This window comes from Rosa rugosa, chromosome 2, assembly GCF_958449725.1.
Source record: "Rosa rugosa chromosome 2, drRosRugo1.1, whole genome shotgun sequence".
Lineage (NCBI taxonomy): Eukaryota > Viridiplantae > Streptophyta > Magnoliopsida > Rosales > Rosaceae > Rosa > Rosa rugosa.
In genome coordinates, this window is record NC_084821.1 from 43,564,366 (window position 1) to 43,590,274 (window position 25,909).

General features: G+C 38.5%; 3 protein-coding genes and 1 non-coding gene across 6 annotated transcripts; 1 reads left to right on the top strand and 3 right to left on the bottom strand.

The window, feature by feature from the left end:
- Window positions 1–3,202: 3,202 nt before the first annotated feature.
- Window positions 3,203–5,930, bottom strand: LOC133734245 (CASP-like protein 2D1). Its single transcript, XM_062161884.1, has 3 exons — window positions 5,653–5,930; window positions 5,445–5,556; window positions 3,203–3,679 (listed from the first exon to the last, which is right to left on the bottom strand). The coding sequence occupies exons 1-3, from the start codon at window positions 5,826–5,828 to the stop codon at window positions 3,410–3,412; spliced, it is 558 nt and encodes a 185-aa protein (XP_062017868.1). The 5' UTR covers window positions 5,829–5,930; the 3' UTR covers window positions 3,203–3,409.
- Window positions 5,931–6,940: 1,010 nt separating this feature from the next.
- LOC133734242 (probable beta-1,3-galactosyltransferase 2) lies at window positions 6,941–11,960 on the bottom strand. 2 transcript variants are annotated; one of them, XM_062161879.1, is made up of 11 exons: window positions 11,500–11,960; window positions 10,589–10,682; window positions 10,421–10,482; window positions 10,131–10,342; window positions 9,986–10,049; window positions 9,649–9,721; window positions 9,399–9,519; window positions 8,957–9,044; window positions 8,748–8,873; window positions 8,551–8,660; window positions 6,941–7,511 (listed from the first exon to the last, which is right to left on the bottom strand). In XM_062161879.1, the coding sequence occupies exons 1-11, from the start codon at window positions 11,619–11,621 to the stop codon at window positions 7,363–7,365; spliced, it is 1,221 nt and encodes a 406-aa protein (XP_062017863.1). In that variant the 5' UTR covers window positions 11,622–11,960; the 3' UTR covers window positions 6,941–7,362. The 2 variants fall into 2 exon arrangements, with proteins under 2 accessions (XP_062017863.1, XP_062017862.1); XM_062161878.1 differs by having other exon boundaries at window positions 10,421–10,485; window positions 11,500–11,957.
- A 1,302-nt stretch (window positions 11,961–13,262) lies between these two features.
- On the top strand, window positions 13,263–13,352 carry TRNAM-CAU (transfer RNA methionine (anticodon CAU)). The gene is given in 2 exon segments: window positions 13,263–13,300; window positions 13,317–13,352. It is a non-coding gene; the product is annotated as a tRNA-Met (tRNA).
- Window positions 13,353–23,049: 9,697 nt separating this feature from the next.
- Window positions 23,050–24,726, bottom strand: LOC133734244 (protein S40-7). Of its 2 annotated transcripts, XM_062161883.1 has the most exons (3): window positions 24,256–24,726; window positions 24,047–24,107; window positions 23,050–23,848 (listed from the first exon to the last, which is right to left on the bottom strand). In XM_062161883.1, the coding sequence occupies exon 3, from the start codon at window positions 23,832–23,834 to the stop codon at window positions 23,235–23,237; it is 600 nt and encodes a 199-aa protein (XP_062017867.1). In that variant the 5' UTR covers window positions 23,835–23,848; window positions 24,047–24,107; window positions 24,256–24,726; the 3' UTR covers window positions 23,050–23,234. The 2 variants fall into 2 exon arrangements, with proteins under 2 accessions (XP_062017867.1, XP_062017866.1); XM_062161882.1 differs by lacking the exon at window positions 24,256–24,726 and having other exon boundaries at window positions 24,047–24,249.
- Window positions 24,727–25,909: the final 1,183 nt, after the last annotated feature.

A 25,909-nucleotide genomic window follows, 5' to 3' on the forward strand; every position in this document is an offset into this window, starting at 1 on the left:
TTGTTGTATGATTGCTTGCCAATTCCACCAAATTGTCACCGCGATGTCCAGGATTAGACTTGTCAACCTGAACACGCTAAATTTTACCTTTACACTTCCCCACAGTAGTAGAACGATTAGCAGGAGTGGCTGCTGCCAAGCCAGAGACCCTAGCACCTTTATTCTTTGTCTTGTTACCACTACACCCTCGGCCTGCCTCGAGACTTCTTCTTGCCAACACACACAGATCCTTTAAGAGCCCCGCTAGAGACCAAATCAACCCAAGTTCTCCTCTTCCAACATTGCATGGGCCAGCGATAGTTCATGGTGCTTATGCTTGGTTTACGGACCTCCCTCCTCTTCTCTAGCCCCTGTAACTCTGTTCACCACCACCTCTGCTACTGCCATCACTAGATTCTCCTCCACAGCAACCAGCATAACATTGGTCGCGTTACCTTGCTCTCCAAAAATCTTCTCCACCACTTCCCTAGCCCTAGAACTCTCCAACCCTGCCATCGATGTCTTCCGACTCTACTCTGATGCTTGTTCAACCTCCTTCGATAAACCATCGGTCTCCTTCCCTTGCCATCGATGCCTAGGAATCTAGGCTCCAAAAGACCTAGAGATGATGGAGTCAAGGCGTTCGCGCAGAAGATCAAAGACGAAAGTCTATTCGTAACCTTTCCGCACATCACCGTAGCCCAATTTGCGCCGCCGTCTAGCCTGATCCACCACCAGCTGCATGGGGCATGCTGCACCCACATGGTTTAAAGATCCACACTCCTAACATTGCCCCACAAGCTCCTAATAACGGAAAGGCAACTCTAGGGTTTCAGATGTCAAAACCATAAACTTTCGACTCAGCCTCACTGTCTCGTTCACACACAAAGTAACTCGCACCGTGCCCACCCCTCACGCAAGCCACGCCGATCCACCTCTAGTACTGTTCCAATCGTTTCTCTGATCAATGACACAGTTGCCGGCGTGAGAAAAGCCAGTGGTACTTTATGAATTTGGATCCAAATCTAGATGTGGTTCAAGGGGACGCTAGAAATGGGAGATCTCCCATCATAGTCATTCAGGATTTGATCCTAGTTGAAAGTCCACAGACCCCCTTTTTTTATTCTTAGAATGTCCCCAGCATAGCTAAAGATGAAAAGAAACCTCTCACCTAGGCGTTCCTACACCTGCAGCATTCCATTCAGTCTCCACATCAATTGGAAAGCACCCATGAATGAGTAATGATTGAAGACTCTGCAAGTATTAAGCCTTCCCACCATGTATGCATTGTTAGCCACAAACTCCTCTCCTTTCTTCCTCAGGTCACCGAGATCCACGGGTTCATCCCCGCCCTACAAAGACAAAGCCGAGGCCAACCGAGCAGTAATGGAGGCAAGGGCGGCCATCCGAAAGTCTTGGTGTGCTGCACAAACCCTAGCCACCACGCCATAGATAAGGGCAGGTAGGACAAGCGCCTGTCTCCTCAACTTTTTTATTTTTTTCTCTAAGAGTCATAACTTTTACTCTTTTAGACAAAAAAAAGTCTCTTCATCTTACCGATATTACTCTTTAACCATAATTGGATAACAAGCTCTCAGATATATTCTATGAAAGAAATTCTAAAAAATTAAAATAACATTTGAGAGTTTCATCTCTATATACTAAAGATTTGAAACTTTCAAAAATTCTGAATTTGAATTGAGATGTTAAAATTATGAAGTTTTCAAATCAGAGTAAGACTGTCCAGCACCAGTTAGTTGTTGTATGATAAAAATGAAAAACTAAAAGTTGTGAATATTTTTGAAAGGGTCTTTCTAAATGTACCCAACAAATATCTAAGTATACCCAACAAATTTTTACACCCAGCAAATTTATAAAATCTCTAACTATACCCAACAAGTATTCCTATAATACCCTTTTCTTTAATTAAACCGAGCAAGAGTTCAAAACTCATATACCTAGAAAAATCCACACACTCAGCAAACTCCCTCCTTGAGGGAAAGATTAACAAATGAGAAAGTAGTGTCCCTGTTCGGTTTTTCCCAATTCTCCAATCTCACAACTATTATAGGCTACCAGTGAGTAATGTGTCATTTTTGGTTCTGTTAGAGCTCAATTTGTGTACAAAGACTATGATGGACTTGGGAAACCCCCATCATTTTCTGTATCTCTTGGCACGGCCATTATTAGTACTATAGATCTCAGAAAAACCAATCCTTGGATAGAAGAGTTTTTATGGCCAGTTGATAAGGACAGAGTCTCTTTTTGTTTGCATAATATACCAGATAGAGGGGCTCCTGTAATTACTTCAATTGAAGTTAGGCCACTTCCCCAAGGAGCTTACACAAGTGGCATGGAAGATTTCCCACATAAGTCACTGAGGAAAAGTTATCGAATAGATTGTGGCAACACAAATGGATCCTTGAGGTATGTAGAGTTTAGAGTTACTTTAGACCTCTTTACTATTGATATACCTTTGAACCTATTGTAGGAGCTTTGGTCACTGGTTTATTTATATTCAGGTATCCGTTGGATCCATATGATCGTATATGGGATGCTCATCAAAGCTTTGCACCATTTCATGTGTCAACTGGTTTGAAGACTCAACTTATTACCTACAATTTTTGGGATTAAAGGAGAATCTCCCAGCTGATATCCTTCAAACAGCAAGAGTTTTGGCACGGAGGGATGTCTTGACATGTAACTTATATCTTGACACCTTGGCAGATTACTACATTGTCCTCTACTTTGCTGGGATTCTACCTATGTTTCCTTCATTCGACATCCTGCTTAATGGTGATGTTGCACAATCAAATAATTATAATGTAAGAAGCTCAGAAGTTAGTGCACTATACTTCACGCAGAGAGGAATAAATGAGAAAGTAGTGATGTAAACATCAAGGCATGGAGCCCATCATCTCTGATGCACCTTTCAACTTCTACTTGTTTCTGGGCATGTTTTCATTCTTTTGCTGGGTACATTGTTTGGTGAAATTGAGGGTATTTTGGGGATTAATTAGATTTTTTTTAAAATAATTTTTATAAATTATTTGCTGGGTGTATTAAGAAATTTGCTGGGTACATTTAGAAACACCATTTTTGAAATTGCAATAGCCACTCCGCCCATTTCGTCCAGATAAACAAGTTGTATTTAATCATAACTTGTCGGTGAAGAAAAAGAGTGCAGTGCCAATACATACGTGAGAAATTATGGGAATAAGAATTTTCAAAGTTAAATAAAATCTTATTATGAGATTTAGATTCTCAATCTGGTTTCTATCGAACTAACATAAATATTTTTCTATTCCCAAATCTCAAATCCGTGAAACAAATACATCATGAGTTGCATGTATCTCTTCACAATTCACTCCATAAAGCGACTCATACTTCTAAGTTTTTTGTATAACAAAACAAGTTTTAGAGAACCCATCTATGTGGTGTTCTCTTCTAACTCCACCTCTTTATGAGAAACCGAAGGTGCCTCATACATGCTGAAGACCCTATAAGCAGAAATCACAGCTAAAACAAGGAAGCTACAAAGGGCCAAAGAATGGAGAACCAAGGCCAACTTCATTCTACTGCAGAATTTTCCATATGAAGCACAAGCTTCACTCCATGAGACTGCCCTGTCACCCTTATAAGCTAAAAACACCATCTCCATCACTGCCGCCACAGATGTGACCATTAAGTAGGCTACTATCTGCACCCAAAAATTGAAATTAAAAGAAAATTAGGAGACAAAATGAGCAAGGACACACAAATTTGAGACCACGTGCTTACTGCTTAGTGGCATGGTTAGAAACTTAGAACGTACATTGTTAAGCATTTCATAAACAAACAAGAAATTTCGAAAACTAAACCCTACTTCATAGTTATGGTCATTGTGTAATTAATGCTCGAATCCTGTCGGTCTACTTCTCACAACCTCCATGTCAAGCTCGAATTACAACTTCGATATGAACTTTAATGGTTCTAATGTTCAATGAAGGGGGTTAAGGCCATCTCCAATCCAAAGGGCTAAAAATAGCCCTCGGGCTAAATTTTAGCCCTAAATTCTATACTATTCATTGATCTGACATCAACCGTCTTCAACCAGTCAAGGCTAAATTATAGCCCTAAAATATATTTTAACATTTTGGATTGGTTATATATATATTTATATATATATGCGCTTATTTTTTAAAGTCAATTGACTTATAGTAATTGAATGATAATTTTCGGTTATATTTTTCTTTTTAAAGATAATTAAAAATATCTTTAGCTAATTTTGAAATGGAATAAAACTGGAATCATATTTTTAATATTTATTTTATTCATGATATAAGCATTTAAAAGTTATACAACAAAGTAAGAAAATGCAAACACTTGTCAGTGACAACCCTGACAATTATTAAAATCAGAAATTGAAAGCTTTGAAAACTCAATCACATAGCAAATATCAAATTCACGGCTAAAAAAATTTATATATATATATATATTTATATATAAACCAACGGCTAAAAAAAAAATCACATTACCAACAGCTATAAATATATATATATATATATATATATATATATATATATATATATATATTTAACCAACGGCAAGCTGGCGTCATGATGCTGTCATCCTCCACTACACGAGTGGGCCAGCTTTAATCTGATCCAGTTTTTTGAAGGGCCAAAGGGCTCCTCCAAGGGCTAAAAAATGCCCCTTTAAGGCCATCTCCAGCTGTGGGGGGCTAAAATAGCCCCCCGGCTAAATTTTAGCCCCTGATAATCACTATTTATATAAATAGTAAGAGCTATAATTTCTACCATCTCCAACCCTTAGGGCTATAAGTTTAAATACCATGTTATTTTATTGTTTGCCCTTTAATCTCAGCCATTGATTTTGTTGATCAGAATTTTGGGCCACCAGCGTGGTCCCCACAAAGAAGAAGGCCAAGGGCTAAACAAAGGGCTATGTTTAGCCCAGCCCTTGGCCCTTTTAGCCCCCCAAATCACTTTTTGTTATAGCATAGCCTTGGGTTGGAGATGGAAAATGGTGTTTTTTGGGCTATACCAACCCCTTAGCCCAAGGTTGGAGATGGCCTAACCTCACCTTTGACCCTAAAAAATGGCCCTTTACCCCTTAGCATCATGGGTTGGAGATAACAAGGGCTATTTCTTGGCCCTTTGACTCTTTAAACACTTGGGTTGGAGAAGGCCTAAGAGCCCTTAATTGTGATGTGATCGATGCAAAACAAGATTATTTTCCCAAAGATCCTGTCACACACACACACGGATATATATCAAGGCCAAACTTACAGCTTTTACCAATCTTGAGAGCTAAAAGTAGTTCTTCATGATGTCTAGCTACTTTTCTTTCTCCAAACTTAATTTTCATCCAACCGCATCCTATTTATTTATATGTCTACATGGAGAAAACAGAATAAGAAAAGAAAATTGAAGGGGCCAAAGGAAAAAAGACAACTGATTAACCTGGTCAGAGACAAAGAAAACCCAAGTTTTAGAGACTAAGCATCTGATCCATGAGGACACAGCAGCGACAAAAGCATATACAGCAGAAATGGTGCTGATGCAAACCATGTACCTGAAATTAAGACCCCAAAACAGAAACAATATTATTAAGACAGATTAAAATCCAACTGGCTAGGAAATTAATCATGGAAGTGAGTGCAGTTCTTACTTGAGGCCCATGAAGTTGCCGAAGTCCAGCTTCCCATAGCCAGTGTTGTCTTGGTGGTTGGTCACAGTCAACCATATAGTTGCAATACTAAGAGGAATCACAGAAACCCTAAGGGAGCAATCTAGGAGCTTCAGAAGAGGGACATTTGGAGCATTGTCATCCGAGTTTCCTCTCATTTCTACAAGCTAGTAGTGTAAGCAACAACTCTGAGTTTCAGTTGTGGTATTAATATAATGATCTTAGGGAGATGACTATTAGTGTTGGTGAGACTGAAATGGTAATCTGGTCCTGGTAGGTAACACAATGAGTGAGAGCAGTATAGACCTGTGATTACGTGGAGACTTGTTAGTGGAGAGAGGGAAAGATAGTGGAATTTGCTTTTTCTAGTACTGCAGGAATAATCACCACAAGCTATTATTATTATCCAGAACAAATGGCATGGTGACTTGCTTCTTAGAAATCCACCTTCTAAGTCTACATTTCTGTAAGAAGAAAAAGGACTTTGGTCTACATTACCTCATAGTGACATACTTAGCACACTACTCACATTCAAACCAAGCTGAACTCTCACATGACTAATATTGCAGAAGGCACACCGAGTATCCGACATTGGTTTGGTACATACAATGACCTCTATCCCACCTTACCGACATACCGTCTATAGTTTAGGCGTTCATCGTTAACTAATAAGAATCTAGCTCGAGTATTTTCTGAAGTTATATATTCTTTTTAGAAAGTTATTGAACCATGTACATTTTTGGTTATCATTTTCAACTATCTATGCTAAATGGTCGCCAAACATATTTGCATCTCAATAGATATGATCATACAATATGCTATTGATTGTATCAGCGATAGGTTGTGCTGAATGTCATGTACCAGAGTTCCAATTTCTCATAGAACTTGAAAATACGCCGTAATCATCTGGATTAAAATTTGTAATCACCTTCTACCTAAAAGAATTGTTAAATTGCTCTAACGAAAATAAACATAAATGTTCCTAAGCCAGGAGCATCATTCTGTTCTTAAGCCAACCTCTTTATGCTTATTTTTCTCTTTCTTTGATTGGATCACTAAATGTTCTTTGGTTCACCTACTCAAAGTCATTATACAGGCAGGTAGCTAGCTGCAACATAAGTAGCGAGTATGATGTCGCATATATAAACACAAAACAAAGCTGCATATTCATATGATCCACCAATTGGTTGCTAAGTCGGTCGAGTTCATCATCCCCAACACTCAATTGATTCAACTCGTCACAAATGCTCTTGTTAGTGAACCTTCATCGTTAAGCAAAGAGATGGCCAGAAAGTAATATAATACTTCAGTGTTATTTTTTTTTACAATCTAATCGGAAAAAGGAACTAAAACCATTAAGAGTTCAACCAACAATGCACTAATTTATTACGAAAAGGCAGCATCAGCTAGCACAAAGATTGGCACTCATTATGGAGCTTCATTAGCCATGGAAGACTAATTACAAACGGCCCCGGAAGCACTTCAAAAGAATGATTACTATTACTACTACTTCTCTTGCCTCGTTTAACTTTGGGTCTCCCTCCTCATCTAAAATGGAGAAGAATCCCAACTCACTATGCATCTCATTTTACAGATATTTCCGTGTGAGGAACTTTACAATACTAGACCAAAAACCATCTACATGTTCTTTTCCTCCTGAGTTTGGAAGAAACGTTTGCAACTTGGATCAAGTTAGAAAACTGCACTCCACAAAGCATTCTCGCCTTCTCCACAGCGTCGATGGACCTCTTTGATCCTCTCGGCAGACTTGCAAATCCCGCTACAAGTCCAATCAAATGAAGCAACACAGACATTGCCAGCCTGGGCCTTCCATTCACAATCTGTGGTAACAAATAACATCATTAAACTTCTAATTCTGCATTTGGCATGCTAATATTAATTCCTACTGTGAACTTTGAAATTCCATTTGTATTTTTTTCCCAGGGTTCTTATTTGTAATTTTTAACATGAAAAACTTCTTATGCATGCACCAAAGCAAGCCTAGGCACAACTCACCCACCCCCACCAAATAACATGGAAAGAGCACAGCACCATAAAACAGGTGCTGCTTTTCTCCGGTTTCTTTCACACATGTTTTTCAACCTCACCTTCATGACTTAAACAACAAAGTCATGATAATCGACATGCCATAAATGTCAAGAAAGAACTAACTTCTCATACTAACAGTGCTCAACAGGAAGGAGGATTCATTCTCACGATAAGTCTTAGAGCTTGTGCCAAATTTTAAACCAAGCTTCGGTGCTGTAGAAACTGGTAAACAGCCAAATAATAAGTGGGAAATTGAGGGGGAATGTAATCAACCCATACAGAATCCTAGATATATTTGGGTGTTATACAACAGGTCATCAGCTTATGAACAGGCATGCAATGGAGGGCTAGTGGTCCACTAAACACCACTATGCCTCCACTCAAGCCCAACCACCACACATCACTCTATCAGTTAATTTAATACTACACTTCCTAGATTTGCAACACTTGTCACTTTTAAATTTCTAATTATTTCTTTTTTAAGAACACTAACCAAAATAGGTAATTGTGTCTTCCCCACTTTTTAACTCCTGGCTGTTAGAGATGATCTGGCATCTCAATGAACTGGGATACTATCAATGGAAAATGATGATGCATGGGTTGCCTATGGAACCCTACACCTAGTAAAACCTGTAAGCCAATGGTTTACAATCACTAAACTATTCCCATTGCCAGAGGAGTGGCACGTAGTGAAACAATGCGCTGCCATTATCTCACCATGAAGAGTCACCTCTAGTAATCCACCAATTTACCTTGTATGCTATAAGAGTCAAAGTAATCACAAGAATATGACATGAAAAATGGAAAAAAAAAAGATGCATATGGGGTTACCAGGCGGTGTTCCACAACATAATCTTCGGTCATCAATATGCTCCACATCCAATCCCAGTAACCATGAACCCAGAGAAACGTCCTCATTGACATACTTGTGTAGAACATGCCTGGATGATTGGCATAATAGATATTTCAGTAAGGTTAGATCTACTTATAGCAGAAAGGTTACCACTGTATAGAATATAGGAACTTACTGGTTGATGGAGATGTAAGTAGCCAAGTCTCTTGAGATAGCATAGAGCTGGCCGGTGGCATGACGAAAATACTTGTTCCCTTCCTCGCCGAACTTCCAGTACTCGGGCTCATGATACCTCACTCCCCTATTGATGAACAACTGAGGTAAGGAGCAGAATACCAAAAACGTTGAGATTGAAGAAATATATTTTAATTGTGTAAAACTCACTTTTGAGCAAGGACGGGACCAGATTTCATGCATCCAATGTACACCCTGGGCTTTGACCGATGTCTAGCTAAAGTTGCTCCAAGTGTTCCTGAAATATGATGAACAAATGAAAATCAAGGAACAGGGAGAAAGATAACAGACACTATTACAGGCTAGGCTGCAGCAAGATCAGGATGCATGTAAGGATGTGAACACTAGCAACTCCATAAACAGGATTCGTGTTTCAGCAGTCTTTCGACATATTTGCCACGACTGCTTCACCTCATTACTCGGTATGAAAAAAATTCGAAGGGTATGTGAAGGATGAATAGATAGGTAACTTTATGGTACCAGTTACACATTATTTTGAGTGTCAATGAATATTCTCAAACTCAATTTTCTCTTTAAGTGACAGCTGTCTTATGTTTCTATACCTACAAAAGTTAGAGTTTAGTCAGTTTACCTATATTTACATGTACGTCATCATCAACTTTGACATAGAACTCTGCATCCCATGAAGTAACAGCAGTAGCAAAAAATATCTTGGTCTTTGCTGATAATTCGAGGTAACCCTCAACATGGTCCTGAATGCACAAAATTTATGAAGACAAAATACGGTTAACATTTTCGATGTCCTCCCATTGTATATGTTCTTCTGTCAGATAAAGATTCAAGTCATTCAACTGAACTATATGAAAAGATAAAAGCTCTACCAGCCGCATAATGTCACCATGTCTTTTGTCCTCGGCCTCAACAGCTCTATCAAGGATACCACCTGATGTAGCACTAGAGATGGAACGAGTAATACAAGAAAAGACAAATCAGCTTCCGCTCCTTAAACTTTTTTTTTTTTTTCACTTTTTTTTTTCCCTTAAAGAAGAGCAAAAGGTTTACAGTTGATATGACAAAGATCAATATAGCAAAGAGCCGAATACCATGGTCTTCTTGTTAAAGACCAACATCTTCACTCAGTCTTTAGAAGGCTAAGCCTAGATGATAAATCAAATGGAAACGTGTAACTAATAAATTGCTCTGAACTCAAATACTCACCTGTGACCTATTACAAAGCGAACTACAATTCCCTTCTCTTCCTCAAGCTTCTTTCTTTTATCGCCTATCCATATAATATAAAGAAAATGTCAGGAACTTTCAAATCTTAAAAGTACACAAGAAAATAGGTCGTCAATTAATAAACCTTGAGGCATCCAAGTAGTACGAACTGAATCTCTACGCTTTCTACTGCTAAAAGCAGTATTGATTCCGACAACCATCAAATATTTTCTTTTCTTGGTGGACTCAGAGATTTTTAAATCTCCTGCAACCGGTGACCCGTTAAGTATAGATTCCTGAGCAGCCTTTGCAGCTGCTAATTCCATCTCCAAATTTGAAATTGTTTTATCCAGTGTTCTGCATGTTGTAAGATTCATAAGATATGACATTATGACAACATCAGTAAGATTAAGATAAGGTTAGGTAATGGCATACTGTATAGCATGATGAGTCTTTGAAACTTCCCCGTAAACATCAGTTGATTCCTGTTCTACATCCTTCTAAACAATAGAAATGAAACCAACACGTCAAATTTTTGACAAAACCAACAAGTCAAGGTAAACGAAAGATAAATACACAAATAAGAAAAGGTAATCTACTCACATTGGATGGATCACAACCAGATACTAACTTCAGATTGTCACCATCAACCCTTGTTGTCCTTGATATGCCTTTTATTTCCGGCACTGACCACATTCTGTCAGCAAAAATTTAATTAATTAGTATATCACAAGACAGGAACTGAAATCTAGCATGTATACTAATAAAGTTCCGAGTAGTAATATGATTTTCATGGGTACGTATGTCATTTAGCAGAAGAATAGCATGTACTAATCAGAATGAAAAAATATTGGCAGATAAACAAAAAAGATAACAACGCAAAAGGAACAACAATGTCATGATTGATGCACTCCTGAACTAGATAAAATGTAATCATAACCTCATGTACAAGGCTGGAACAATTATGTCCCAATTCAAACAGTAGAATGACTAATATAGTAATATACATGAAGGCTTAAAATTTCCATAGTTGGATCTGTCATATGAAATTCAGATCTATCTCTCTCATAATTGTAAAGTACAACGTAAACGTACACTTGCCAATTCTGAACAAAAAAAAAAGAGAGAACTCCAAGACCTCTAATTAGAAAAAACACTATTACAATCACCACCGACATCATCATCAATAACAACTTTAAATGCTGACAAAATTATTCACAAAAACACCAAAAATTCTTTAATTAAAAACCCAGTAAACCTTCAAAGAATCCATCGTCACCCACCAAAATTCTTAAACGATGCCAAATTTGCCAAAACCTTTCAAAACCCATATGGCAGATACCCAAAAAGCATCATATCCAAATTTCCCATTGTTTGGCTATAATTAATCTGAGAAAACAAGCTAACCCACACCAAATTTAAATTGGCATTACAAGCCAACCATTTCAAAGATCAAATTTTTTACTTAAATTCAAAGTAAAGATTGAAGCTTTATCTGGGTAGAATTACATTACCTATCAGAGAAGAGCATCCCAGCACAGAAACAAGCAATACAAAACAAAATGGTCCATCTTCGAGACACTGCACTCCTTGAAGCTGGCTCTACTCCTCTCAGCTTCCAAGACATTGTGCTCATCTTCACTCTAATCCAAGCATCAATTCAGAACAACACCCATCACAAGTCAACACACGTGTTGACCCAAACTCAGATCCAAAAGCCACTTCCACAAACAAAAATGAAAACCCAAATGAAGCTTTGGCTGGTCAAGTTATATAGAAGGTTTGGTCTCTTGGGTTTTTGGGTCTCCCTCTCTCTGTGTTTGTACTTCTAAATTGATCCGAGGTGCGTGGTGAAGATGAGCAAGACCCAACAACCGTGGTGTTGATTATCGAAGGATCCTGGAAATTACGCAAAAGGCCTCGACTTGCCTTTATTTTCAATTTTCTGTCGGAAGCTGTTTCGTTTGAATAACAATAGGTGATGCCGACATCTAAACCTCCCTATGATTTGTAAGAAAAGGCTCCAACAGTTGTAACCATTGAGGATGCACCAACATAAAGAGCAACACTTATTACCACACAGTGAATTCCTGGCCCAAAATAGAAGTCTTATTATGAGTGGAAACATAGACTCTCACTTTTTTCTCCTGTTATTGGCTCGATGTAATGATACATATTATCATAAACACTGCATTTGTTGATTGCTATCAAATTCTGTTAAGTGCTTGAAGTTGTTTTTTTTTATTCAAAAGGCAAGTATTTGAAGTTTGAAAGTATATTTTTCTTTCTTTATTTATTTTTAAAATTGCATTGATTTAGAAACAGTGAAGGTTGGTTCGAGTGGTACGTGAGGAACTAAGTTAAAATTGTGTTAAGAACTTTTAACTCAATACAATAGAAAATTGTTGATAGGATGATTACACTAGAACCAAACTGAACTCCTTTACGAGGACCCAATTTCAAAGCTAATGGAGGTCCTAAAATTAAGACATCATGAAGGGTCAATCATGGAGGTCCTAAAGTCTGCACCCTAAATGTGTATACTTTTGATCGAGGAGCCTAGGAAGTCCTAAAGTTTGTATGTACCTTTGCCTACAATAGTTGGACCCTAAAGGTTCTAGATTTTACACCTAAGCCGTTTATTTGAGATAGACCCAACGTGTTCCTTTTATTGCACCTAAGAGGTGCCTCAGTAAAATTGAGTCCATGCGATGATAAAGTGGCTCAAGTGATCACTAAGTTGCACCTAAAAGTTGTTTGACTAGGGTCATTGATGATGTACCTATGAAGTGCCCGACTCAAGAGATCGCTATATAAATACCCAAAGAGTACCTGATTGAAGATGACTTGTGAGATCCTTGAGAATGCACTCAAGAAATGCATGCCTCAATCTCAACGAAGTACGTCACTCAAACGCTTGATGCATATGTAGTATAGTCTGGACCTTTCACAAGCACCATGCAGTGAATTTATGTTCATGAGCAAAGTTTGCAGTCACAAAAAAGATCTTGTCGGGGTGAGGAAACATTGTACATGCAAATAGTATTGCGAATTGGACATTTGTCACCACTCATGTATGTCTAGCTCGATTTTCTATTTGTTCCATACGTATGATACAAAACAACTTCACGAGACCAAATGCAAGTCCAAAATCTTTATGATTTTCTTTCTGGACTCTATCAAAGTGTTGTACCAGGCTATATGTGAATTTCTACTACCTTTGGTAGTTCACCAACTCATAAGCACATTAAGCACAAATGAAGTGTTAACAATCAAAGGGGTGGTGGCGCAGTTGGCTAGCGCGTAGGTCTCATAGCTTAAAAAGTGAGTTATCCTGAGGTCGAGAGTTCGAGCCTCTCTCACCCCATTTACCTTTTTCACCCAACACAACTAAAGTTACCACTGTACATTTTGGTCAAAAGAAATGTTACCGCATTTGAATCGCATATTGTTTGTCTCTTTCGTTTTGAACCGCATATGTAACATATTTTGCTATGAAACTAATAGAGGGAATTGGGAATTATCTGATCAGATGTGGTAAATGTAAGGGGATGATAAGGTCGAAACAATTTCTAGCTAGCTAGCTAGCTTTCTTCATGTCATATAGGAAATAAAACTTTAGGTGTTCTGTTTTATTACAAATTGATTTGAAACAGGAATATGCAAGTATATTAAACTTAGAGCCCGGAAACTCTTCAAAACTAAAAGAACAAGAAATCTCAATTTAATTTGTCTAACCAGTGAAAATTAACATAGCATAAATTTTCTTCTCTTGGTTTGTATATGCCAACAAACCATTTTTTTCTAGGTAGAATAAGAGAATTCAATTTTGGAAATGCTTCAATGTTTTATTCTTCTCCAATTGGAGGTATATATATAGATACAAGTTGTATTCTAATACGAAACAATATAATATTCCTATAATTACAGAGTATAAATGACCATAACTATACAGTAGGTCAACTATACGTAAATAAGGAAACGATCTCTACAGGGATTCAACACTCTTCCTCAAGTTGGAGCATAGATATCGATCATGCCCAACTTGTCGATTGAGCTGTCAAACACTTCCCTAGATACTCATTTAGTAAGGACATCTGCTAATTGTTCTTTGAGGAAACAAACAGGAAATGAATAATACTCCTATCAGATTCTCTTTAATGAAGTGGCGATCAACTTCCACATGCTTAGTTCTGCCATGCTGAACTGGATTATGAGCAATCTCAATAGCAGCTGTATTATCACAATGCAAGTCCATACACTTTTGGAGTTTAAAACCTAGTTCCTTTAGAACATTCTAGATCCACAACATTTCACATACTCCATGCGCCATACCTCAAAATTCTACCTCTGCACTTGACCTAGCAACAACATTTTGCTCCTTACTTCGCTAAGTAACAAGATTCCCTCCAACAAAGGTGAAAGATGTACACCTCCGGTTAGTCTTATCACCCGCTCAATCTGCATCAGTGTATCATGTAACTCCTAGCTCATCTTTTTTCGCAAACAACAGGCCTTTACTTGGTGCCATCTTCAAATACCTCAGAATACGATACACTGCATCCATGTGCTCTTTGCTAGGATAATGCATGAACTGACTGACCACACTAACAGCATAAGCAATGTCACGTCTAGTATGAGAGAGATAAATTAGTCTTCCTACTAAACGCATGTATCTCCCTTTATCAGTCAAGACTTGATTAGAATAAATCACAAGATTGTGGTTCATCTCGACTGGTGTCTCAATTGGTTAATTTGCAGTCAAGCATCCCAGTCTCTATTAACAAATCCAGAACATACTTCCTTTATAACAACGAGATTCCCCTCTTTGATCTTGCGACTTCGATACCTAGAAAATACTTCAACTATCCTAGATCCTTCATCTCAAACTCCTTTGAAAGATACCTCTGTAGATCTTCCATCTCCCTCAGATCATGTCCTGTGACAATCATATGATCAACATATATTATCAGAGCTGTAAGCTTACCACCGTTGCGCTTGATAAATAAGGTATGATCAGAGTTGCTCTGTCTGTATCCAAAAACTCTCATTGCTTTGTAGAATCTTCCAAACCAGGCCCTCAGAAACTGTTTCAGTCCATACAAAGACTTCTTCAGTTTACATACTTTTCCAAAATCGCATGGTTTACACTTAACTCCTGATGGCACATCCATATACACTTTCTTCCTCCAAATTTCCATTAAGGAGCGTTCTCAACATCAACTGGTGTAAGGGCCAATCTTTAACCGTAGCAAGTGAAATAAGAATTCGGATAGTATTGATCTTGCTACTAGTGCAAAGGTTTCTTCATAATCAACCCCATAGTGCTGTGTATAACCCTTGGCAACCAGTCTGCCTTTGTATCTATCAATGCTCCCATCAGCCTTGAGTTTCACTATGAACGCCTATTGACATCCTACAGTCTTTTTTCCAGCTGGCTTGGACACAATATCCCATGTTGAGTTCTTCTGTAGAGCTTCCAACTCTTCATCCATCGCCTTTGTCCACTTCGAATCCGCCAAAGCATCCTATACATTACTAGGAATAGATATAGTGGATAATTGATTAACTACAATTGCATATGACTCGGACAACCTATGGTTAGACATAAAGCTAGCAATAGGATATTTAGTTTTGGCTTTTATGTCTTGTTCATACTGTCTTATTAACCCTATGTGATCTCCTATGGTCTACAATTTCTACCCCAGAAGACTCATTTAAATTAGGGCATACCTGAGGTGGATCATTCTGAGCGAACTCTTCAGTTGATGATGTAAAGGGGGGATGTCTTGTGCACCAACTTCAGATGTGTCAAAGACCGGTCTCACATCCTGAGCCGACTGGTCTCCATCATACGTAGAAGTCTCATCCTTCTTGGCATCTGAGATCGGTCTCACTGTTTCTTGAGACCGGTCATGTCACGCCCTGACTCGAGCTAATTTTCTAATCTCAAGTTAAGGTGTGAATCACATCTTAATTATAGAACTAATATTTCTATGACCAAAATGTGACAAAATAAATAAATTGTGAACTAAAACTAGATAACAAGATCTCAAAATTCCAGCGGAAGCATATATTACAGTCTTTATCACATAGTACACTAGTACTCATTCTTTATTCCAAACAAGCATAAAGGAAATACAAGTTTCACAACCCATTTGACATTATATACATATCGGAACTTCTTGCCCTAGTATCTTGATTCCATACCTGCAAAATCTGTTAAGGGGTGAGCTCAACCAGCGGCTCAGTAGGGACATAAAACTTCCTCATGGATAATTGATCAAAGATAATACCATCATGTATTTCAATTATAACATGCATATCAAACAATGATGCAATCTAACTCCATTTATATACCCGTAAATCCATATATCAGAATATGCAAGCCTACACGTCTCATACCGTGTACTTTACAGTTTTGCAACTGTGACTTGAATATCCAAACATATAAATTAATCCCCTGACTCAATCAAATTCCCCAAACCCCTTTTGCTAGTCATCTTGTCAGAAACATTGATCTCCAAGCCCAAATCACCCAAATATATCGACAATTATACCGTCGATATTCTAAACCTAAATGTGCACACGGGCTCGCCTGAGCTTGATCCCTACAATGTTCAGACTCAACTACACAAAAGATAATTCCCACAACACCAAATAACCATAATTTTCCCCCAACTCCTTTACAGTCGATGAATAGCAACCACTATGAAAACATGCACTTACATCGATCAGCGTACATTTAGTACATATAATTCAAATATCATCAAAGAAATCATTCAAAATAATATTACCCAGAATCATATAAACACGAAGCACATAAAATCAATATCCAATCATAAAAAGTTTCCCCGAGATCCCCCTACCTTATTTCCGACAATCGTGGATGATATGAAACAAAATCAAGCCTCCTAGATCGTAAAAAATAATTTCTCCGAATCAGACTTTTCTTTCCACTAATAGAAAGAGCTCTTCAAGACGAATCCATAGGTGAAAACGGATCCTAAATCGGACTTACGGTTTAAAAGATATGCCAAAAACAAATCCTAGAGAGAGAAATGTAGGAGAGAGAAAAGAAATAATGATCTGGTTGGGTCCTATTTATAGGGCTGAATAACCGACACAATTGGGTCAGTTTTATGGTTTAAGTGAATGACCCATGTCAAGGCATTACTAATTTTCCAACACTTGTATGCCACATGTCCAAATCTGATAAATTGCATTATCACTATCTGCCACATGTCAAACATCTGATATACATATTCCCACTTGCAACACGTAGGGTTGCTGTCCTTGGTCACAAAGTAATGCATACGGACCAATAATAACGCGACATGTGTCCAAACTAATGTAATTTCTACTCAAACTTCAAAAAATCATTAAAAATAGTTGGAGAATCCGAAAAAATCACCGAAAATTGCTACGAACTTGTGAAAATGTCTACTTTATTCTTATGTAACTGAAAATAAAATTTGACCTAAAAAAAAAATTTCAAATATATTTCAAGAGCTTTAAAACTAGTAAAATTGGATAATTTTTTTTTTTTTAATAATAACTTTCCACTTTAAAATTTATAAATTTAAAATTCAGGTTGTCACAGGTCATCCCCAGATACAGTAGCTTTATTGTGACTGATCTCAGCCCTTTCAGGCTTATCCGTCAACGTTGAGACTGGTCTCCGCTGCCATGTCCTCCAAAACGAGCCTCCAAATTCTTCAAACTCAAAGATAGGCTGAGGATTCCCTTCACACCCTCTCTCCCCATGAAGGGAAGACTGAGAAACTCCCCCTGAATAATAAGGCTCGGATTCATGGAAGGAAACATCAAAAGACACATGAATTTTATTCATGAGCAGATCATAACAACGATAACCCTTTTGGAACTCTGCATAACTAACAAAAATACACTTCTTGGCACGCGGATCAAGCTTGATGCGTTGATGTTGGGGAATATGGACATAAACTGTGCATCCAAACACTCAGGGCTCCAAATTAGGCATAGAAGGAACATAAAGAAGCTTCTGGAGTTTCTGTTGAGGATTTTGAAACTCAATTACTCGAGAAGAAGTACGATTGATCAGGTATGTTGCTGATTTCACCGCTTCTCCCCAATAAGAACGAGGCACATTCATGCCAAACAAAGAGGCACGAACAACTTCCAACAACTGTCTCTTTTTCCGTTCTGCCTATCCGTTTTGTTGAGAACTATATGGGTAGGAGGTCTGATGATGAATTCCATGAGAATGCAAAAACTCTATCATGGGACCACTAGCAAATTCTCCACCATTATTAGATTGAAAGACCCTGATGGGTTGTTGATACTGAGTAGAAGCCATTTTGTGGAACTTCTTAAACATAGCAAACACATAACACTCTTGTTCTTTAACAATGAAACCCAAGTCATCCGAGTACAGTCATCAATAAAAGTCACATAAGAACAAGCTCCAAAGATAGGAGGAATCTTGGCAGGCCCCCAAACATCAGAATGAATTTTTAAAAACGGAATGGGACTTTTATTAATACTGGGAGAATATGACATACAATGGCTCTTAGCCAGTTCATAAACATCACAATGAAAATCAGTCTCGCTGACAACCTTAAACAGATAAGGTTGTAGTTTCTTAAGATAACTGAAATATAGAATACCTAAACGACGATGCCATAACCACACAACTGCCTTAGCACTCTCTACTCCACTGGTTTGATTGGCTTGACCCAAGAGACACAACTGTTGCTCTCCACTATCTGTTAGATCCAGGTAGTAGAGTTTTCCCCTTCTAACACCATAACCAAGAATCTACCGAGTCAGAATGTCTTGAAACACACAGAAAGATGGATAGAAGGTCACAATACATGCAAGAGCTAAAATAATTTGACTCACAGATAAAAGATTATACGCCAAAGAGGGAACAACTAACACAGAATCAAGAATCAGTGTATTAGATAAAACTACAGAACCTTTTCCGGTAATTGGAGTTGGAGTACCATCAGTTGTTGACACAACACTTTGAGAGGAAGGGCTAAGTGTTTTCAAGAGGCTAGGGTCATTAGTCATGTGATCTGATGCACCTGAATCAATTATCCATGTACTATTCGTAGATGCCTTATCCTTCATACCTGATTGTGCTACATTAGCGGAGGCATTTGGTGGACGCTCTTCCTCTATAGAAGCAACTACAGCTTTGCCTAAGTTCTTTTGAGGTTTCTTGGTGAAATCCCACCAATTTGGGTAGCCAATGACTTCATAGCACCATTCTTTGGAGTTGCCAGTGTCTCGACAATGAGTACAGTTGTAAACCGTCGAGTTACTCAGTTTGCTTGTAGGGCGGTGAGGAGGAAGACCCGACCTATGTTGGGCAGCCAGAGTAGAGGACTCAGTGGAGTGACCTATAGCTTGCCTGTCAGGTTGCACCTTTTGAACATAGGCATAACTAGAAATTTTGGGTCCTTACACAGAATCTCACCATGCACTTGATCATATTCTGAGTTGAGCCCACTCAGAGACACATGGACTCGCACCCTGGCCATTGCCAATGCCTCTTGAATCACTGCAGCAACGGTGTTGGTTTGAGAGGCCATGCGTTGATCAATCTCCTGAAACATACCCACAAGTTCATTGTAGTAGGCAGTAAGAGACCGGTCATTCTGCTTTGCTCCAAAGCACTTCTTATTCAATTAAAAAATTCGGGTCTCATCTGAATCATCATAAAAGGTCTTCTCAACAGCATCCCGAACATCCTTTGCGGTGGGAAGACATATGTACTGGTTCAGCCAGCTCTTCACTTTTTCATTGTCAGTTGCCCAAGCTTCATATTTACCAAAGTTAATGTTGAGTTCAATCTAAGCTCCAGTCAGATAGCCAACTTTTCCTCATGCTCCAATTCGCATCCACATGAGGGGAGCTCATATGGTGCAGTTCTACTCATTCATGGCAACGCTGGTGGGAAAAGCCGAGTTGTCCTGGGTAGTGGTATGGTAGTGGTTAATGATTTGTTGTTGAGGAACCTAATTTGCATGGGATCCCTGGCTGCCGGAGCCTTCAGTAATTTCTTAGATTGCCATTTGAGCATAAAAAAAAGGCAAACCTGGGACTTACAGGTTTCAAGGTATATTCCTGGTGCAGCGGTTTGTGGTGGTGATACTTCAGGTTTTGGGTGTTCTTCGAAATTCGGGATTCGGGAAATACGAAACAAGTTCGAAGGATCGAACTTGCTTTGATACCAAGTAGAATAAGAGAATTGGATATTCGGGAATGCTTCAATATTTTATTCTTCTCCAATTGGAGGTATATACTGATACAAGTCGTATTCTAATAGGAAACAATCTTCCTATAATTACAAGGTATAAATGACCATAACTAAACAATAAGTCAACTACGTAAATAAGGAAAGGATCTCTACAACGATTCAACAAGAATAAGGAAGAACGAGACTAACTAGAAGACAACTCGAAGGGCAGCCAAACCAAATTAGTTGAGATTGAACACTGGAAGGGTATTGAGAGGAAGCTTGTTGACCCAGAGTTGAGAAGTGGGAATGCGATGACCAAAGACAGTAACAACATCAGCGGTGAAGGAAATGTCTTCAAACTTGGAAGAAAGAATGTGATATCTCGGCCAACAAACCATTTCTAGCTCAGTAGCTCCTATGTGTTGGACAAAAATTAGTAGATAAAAATGAAAATGAAGGGCACCTACTAAGCAACTGGTACAAATGCAGAGAGTTTTGTCCTTCAGTGAGTAATGCACACTCCTTTAATTTTAATGATACAAGCATTTTTAAGAACTTGGGTTTCAGACCAAAATGGCTATTAGAACTTGCAGAAGACCAATGCCAGCAATGAAAAGTAAGCCAATTCTTGGAATTTCTGAGAACCAAGAAAATAAGTGAACTGAATGTTAACTAGCTAGTAAAGAAAAGCAATATATTCTAGAGAATTGAGAAAGAACCAAAGAAGTGACCATTTGACATGCTTTTAAGGGTGGAGGTTGTAAAATTAATTAGGAAAATAAGACGCAAACACTTGGTCAAAAGTGGTAGACTGATTAAACAGTTTAGGGCATGATTAGCAGCAAAAAAATTAATAAGAAACCTCAAGGAAGCTTGTTTTCTAGCTAATCCCATCACAGATTTATATACATTATCATCGTTTTTAGGGATTGCACCATGAAATGAAAGAGATTGCACCATTTCTTTTATTCTAAAAAGCAAACAGACCAAGTTTAAAGAAAAGAAAAAGATATGGAGATAAATTAATAACATGAAGTTGGTAAGATGTCTCTTTCAATTCTCAACTTCATCAGTCTGGTGAGGCCGTTCTTTCATATGATCTGAGAGCCAGCTGAGAACGGTGACAATAATTGGGGGCATGCAAAGGTTAAAAGCCTTTTTACCGTATCATTGTCGATATATATGGCATGCTAGAGGTAATTGTCTTTATGGAGATTATAGATTGAACTAGCAGAAACGTTTACGGTGCATTAATGCATTAACTTTCTGACGATTGTATGTTTTTACATAGTAGATCAACTTCATGCAGTTATAGACTAGTTTCTAATAATATAAAGTTGTCTACCAGCATAGAGAGAGTCTATACATCGAAACATTAAACATTGCTAATATGGTTAGTTAGTTACTAGTACATTGTGATTATCACCACTACCGAGAGCTAGACTAAATCATTAACGAAAGTTAATTCATCGAAAAATTAACTTGAGAAACCCTGAATTAATTACTGCTAAGATTGTTAATTACTATTACTTTTGGATTATCACGGATGTAGAGTGTTGATTGTGTCGATTGTGATTTTTCTGGATGACTATACTCGAATTTTGATGTAATGCAATTATATATAAAAGAAATATTTTGGTCTGGCCAATGTTGATGGAATTTTCTAATATTATGTCCAGGCCAACAATGACCTTTGTTAATTAGAAGTTATTTTTGGGGTCATCTCTTACAACTAAGAGCAAGTGCACCCGTAGTCAAGAAAAGGCAAAGTCGAGAAGTCAAAAATTCGACCAGTCAAGTTACTATTCATTGCCACTGGACATAGGTTTGCACCCGTTTTTTTCTTGCCCGGGGCAACACTGTTCACTTTCTGTTTTTTCTGCTTTTTTACTGTTCATTTTTCTGCTTTTTTTTTTTATTGTTTACTTTTCTGCTATTTTACTGTTTACTTTGCTCGTCTGACCCGACCCTCCTGTTTCTCCCTCCTCCGGCGTCCTCCGTCCACGGACCCGGCTCCCCCGAGGTCGCCTCACCTAGTCCGGCCACTCCGTGGCGTCAGCCGGCCCGGACGCTGCCCCCAGGCCGAGATCGAAGCAACCCCAGGCCGAGATCGAAGCAACCCGAGGTCGCCTCACCTCATCCGGCCACTCCGTGGCGTCAGCCGGCCCAGACGCTGCCCCCAGGCCGAGATCGAAGCAACCCCAGGCCGAGATCGAAGCAATTCTGTGGCGTCTGTTTCTCTTCTCTCTCCGCAGCCCCTGTGAGGTCAGCCACGTTCTGTGGTTGGTCGAGCTGGCAGCCGGATGACTTCGGGCAAGAGTTTAGTCATGGGCTTGCCCCTTTTTTTGACCTCAGTCATGCAAAGCCAAAGTTTGGCTGGTCAAGAGTTTGCCGGTGGAAGGTTGTTTCTCTCCATGCCCGGTCACCACATCATCATTCTCTCACTTTGCCCGGGCAAAGTCATACCGGTGGACTTGCTCTAAACAAATAGGATGAGTCAATTTTGGCACGTCCATAAGGTACAGTGAGAATCACCATAATGTCACTAGCAGTTTCAAAATGAATCACTCATGTTTGGCTCTGTGGTCCAACTTCATGGATGATGTGCTCAAGTGCTACTGCATAAAGGCAATAATGCTTTTCATCATTCTTGTTTTGACATTGCTGAGTTCATGTTAATCTGTAGCAAATGACTGTAATTCCTTAATTGAATGGCACCCAGAAAAACCAGTAACATTATACTATTGATCTTGGTGATCTTGGGGGCAATAACTCTTCATTAAATCCTCTATAGAAGAGTCAAACATATGGAAATGTGCAATTAGAAGACAAATGATGGGACCAAGAGATGAACTTCATGGAAATTCTATACACTAAATTTTGATTTCTCACACCTTAGACATTAACTACAAGACAATCTCTGACTAAGCAACCATCACAAAAACCCCTACACAGAAATAACATGACAATAACAACACTTCCATGATTCCATGGGAGTTAATTGAGACCTACAATCGGTTACAATGACTCAAGGAAACCAGTTTTTATCAAAACAGCATTCCTCACTTTGCTGAGGTCCCTCCCTTTTAGGGTCCTCCCAGCACCTTCACAAACTGAAAAAGAAGAAATCTGACTTCTTGCAAGCCTCCTGGCAATAAATTCATGTGGGGGTTCCTTTGAATCGTAGTCATCCTCCTCCTCCTCCTCTTCATCCTCATCGTCAAGATCCCCGTCTTCATCATCATCATCAACATCGTCACACTCATTATGCCATGAACTATTTTTGAAACCCTTCTTTGATTCCTGGCCATATGCTTTTGACCAGTTGGGAATGTGAACAGGTGCAGATTGTTGCACAATTTTGGCTTCATGAGTGTTGTTGCTACTGCTACAGCTACTTCCACTACCATAATTGTGGCTGCTAGCTCTTGGTATCACCCTTGAAGCGGTTGGGAGGCGTCTCGGAACAGAAACTGAGGATTCTTTGGATCTACCAGTCATGGTGTTTGAAGTTTTTCTATCTCTTAAAACATTCCAAACATCTTCTTCCTCAAAATCTCCATCTCTCAAAGACCTCCAAACTCCACTTCCCTGCCTTGATAGATACATATCCTCCATTGGTGGTTGCCTACCTGTCGAAAGATAACAAAAGCAGTTGATATATATACCAGAATTTCAGATGTGGTTCATCTCTAGACAAAAGAAATTGTTATACCAAAACATGAATCCAAGTTGAAGAGAGAAAAAGAGGAGGGATATTATTAAGATTAATCAAGAATCCAAAAGCAAAACCCCTAAAGGTGTCTCTGATGAGGGAAATAAGAATCTACCTTTCTCTGATTGAGAAGTACCACCAAGCACCACCAACTTTCCCAAGATTCCAAAGGGTATCTGCAACATGGAGAAGGAAATTCAGTTAAAGAGAAAGTGTATTCAGATGGATTTCTTTTCTTTTCCTTCTCCCAAAGCTTGGAAAAAGAATAAGGAAGACAAAATGGTTTTGAGGAGAATCCTATATCTTCTCTATACTAGGTCTTACCTGAAGATGATTGAAAGAGTTCCACCAAGGGGAGATTTTATGGAGAACCCAAGTAGACTCAGGCACTATAGGGCAGTGAAAAGTGACATGAAAAAGACAGACCTGCCTTTCGTTGATCTCCAAATTGATGGATTTTCATGTATATTACTTCTGGTCCCCAAGAAAGTCTGACTTTTGAAGGAGAGTGGTAACTGGTAAGACTAAAAAGAAGAATGAAGGAAAAAAAGAAGAAAAGAAATAGAGAGATTTTTATTCTATTAACTTTCTGTGTAAATTGTAAGCAAGCACACACCTCAAATAAAAATAAGACCTAAAAGGAAAAATGACCAAACAAATCTTGCCAGTGTGGATCTTCTAAGGTTATGCTAGTTCTTTCCTATTTAGAGATGGGAGGTTTTCTCTTAAAAAGAAGTAGAAAAGATGCACACAACAAATGACAGTCAAGGAATGAGGGATCTGAATTGATTAGTTCTACCTAGTGGATGCTTTTTTTTAAGCCCACTTGGATTTGAGAATGGAACAACCGAGTTATATCATCAACTCATTTGATAGGTTCTTACAAACGTGTGGTGGGGTTGGGGGGGGGGGTGGGGTTGGGGTGCGTATCATACTATCGTACAGTAAAGCTTCTATGCCTTCTGCCACTTCTCAGATTTGGAGCTTCTATGCCTTCTGCCACTTCTCAGATTTGGTATTCCCATTTTTCTGAGTTTCCAAACCTGTTTGATGCAGAACTGCAGATATGCACGTGTTAAATTTGTAAAACAATCAAAACATATTTTCCAAATTCATTCTCAATGACAGAGAGTCAATAGTTGTGACTCAAGTAGCTGAGGCAAAGACAGAAATTTGTGGGGCATTGACAAATTTGTACCATTTATTATATCCCTTCTTCCATCCTATGAATCTAACCCACATTTATTTCAGGGGTACATACTACATACACACTAGAGAAAGCCGGAAAACTTCAGTCTAAATAGTAACTTAGCCTGTAATGGTGGTATAGGCAATAGCAGTAGCCACCAATCTTGATTTTTACAGCACACAGTTCAGTTACTATCAAGAAACAGAGAAAGGTATGATGAAAAAGAATATAAAGAAATGATATTAAAGAGAAAAGAGATATGCATCAGCTGCAAAAGATATAAAGAAAGCATGCAAATCAATCATAGTATAATACTATAATGTATACAAACCATCTTTAAAAAAAGAGGGAGATCCAAAGGAAGAATTTCGGTAGTGTGTGGAAAATTTCCAGCCGTCTAGGACATTTTGGGACAGACAAAAAAATGATGTATGTAATGAAGAAGAAGAAGAAATTAAAGAAATGGATGAAGACAAACTTGTTCAATGAAAGCGAAAACCTTGTTTTATTTTTTTTGAAGGTACTGTTGTACAGCACATGTAGTACTGATAAGCCGCCATTCAATGCATTTGGCTCCCAAGTAGCATCTCAAAGGAAGAAAAAGATCAATCACCATTGGCATGACAAAAAGCCAGTAAGCTTTCTCAATGCCTCTCATTGATACAACCTTCTAAGATTTCTTTAAATCCACTGAGAATCTTACGAAAGGATCCAAAATTGTTTACTAATTAGAGAGGCCAGATTCAAAATTACTGAAACTCAACTGTTCAGTAGTGTAGTGCACTAGAG

Bases quoted from the DNA above. Each gene is read 5' to 3' on its own strand.
- LOC133734244 (XM_062161882.1), bottom strand. From the start codon at position 24,116: ATGTTGCAGATACCCTTTGGAATCTTGGGAAAGTTGGTGGTGCTTGGT. The intron at 23,849-24,046 runs GTAGATTCTTAT...ATCTTTCGACAG, and splicing joins TACTTCTCAATCAGAGAAAG to GTAGGCAACCACCAATGGAG.
- LOC133734245 (XM_062161884.1), bottom strand. From the start codon at position 5,828: ATGAGAGGAAACTCGGATGACAATGCTCCAAATGTCCCTCTTCTGAAG. The intron at 5,557-5,652 runs GTAAGAACTGCA...TCTTAATTTCAG, and splicing joins GGCAACTTCATGGGCCTCAA to GTACATGGTTTGCATCAGCA. The intron at 3,680-5,444 runs GTTAATCAGTTG...TTTTGGGTGCAG, and splicing joins TTTTCTTTGTCTCTGACCAG to ATAGTAGCCTACTTAATGGT.
- LOC133734242 (XM_062161878.1), bottom strand. From the start codon at position 11,621: ATGAGCACAATGTCTTGGAAGCTGAGAGGAGTAGAGCCAGCTTCAAGG. The intron at 10,683-11,499 runs GTAATGTAATTC...TTTTGCTGACAG, and splicing joins GGGATGCTCTTCTCTGATAG to AATGTGGTCAGTGCCGGAAA. The intron at 9,045-9,398 runs GTAAACTGACTA...ATCATATTTCAG, and splicing joins TGACGTACATGTAAATATAG to GAACACTTGGAGCAACTTTA.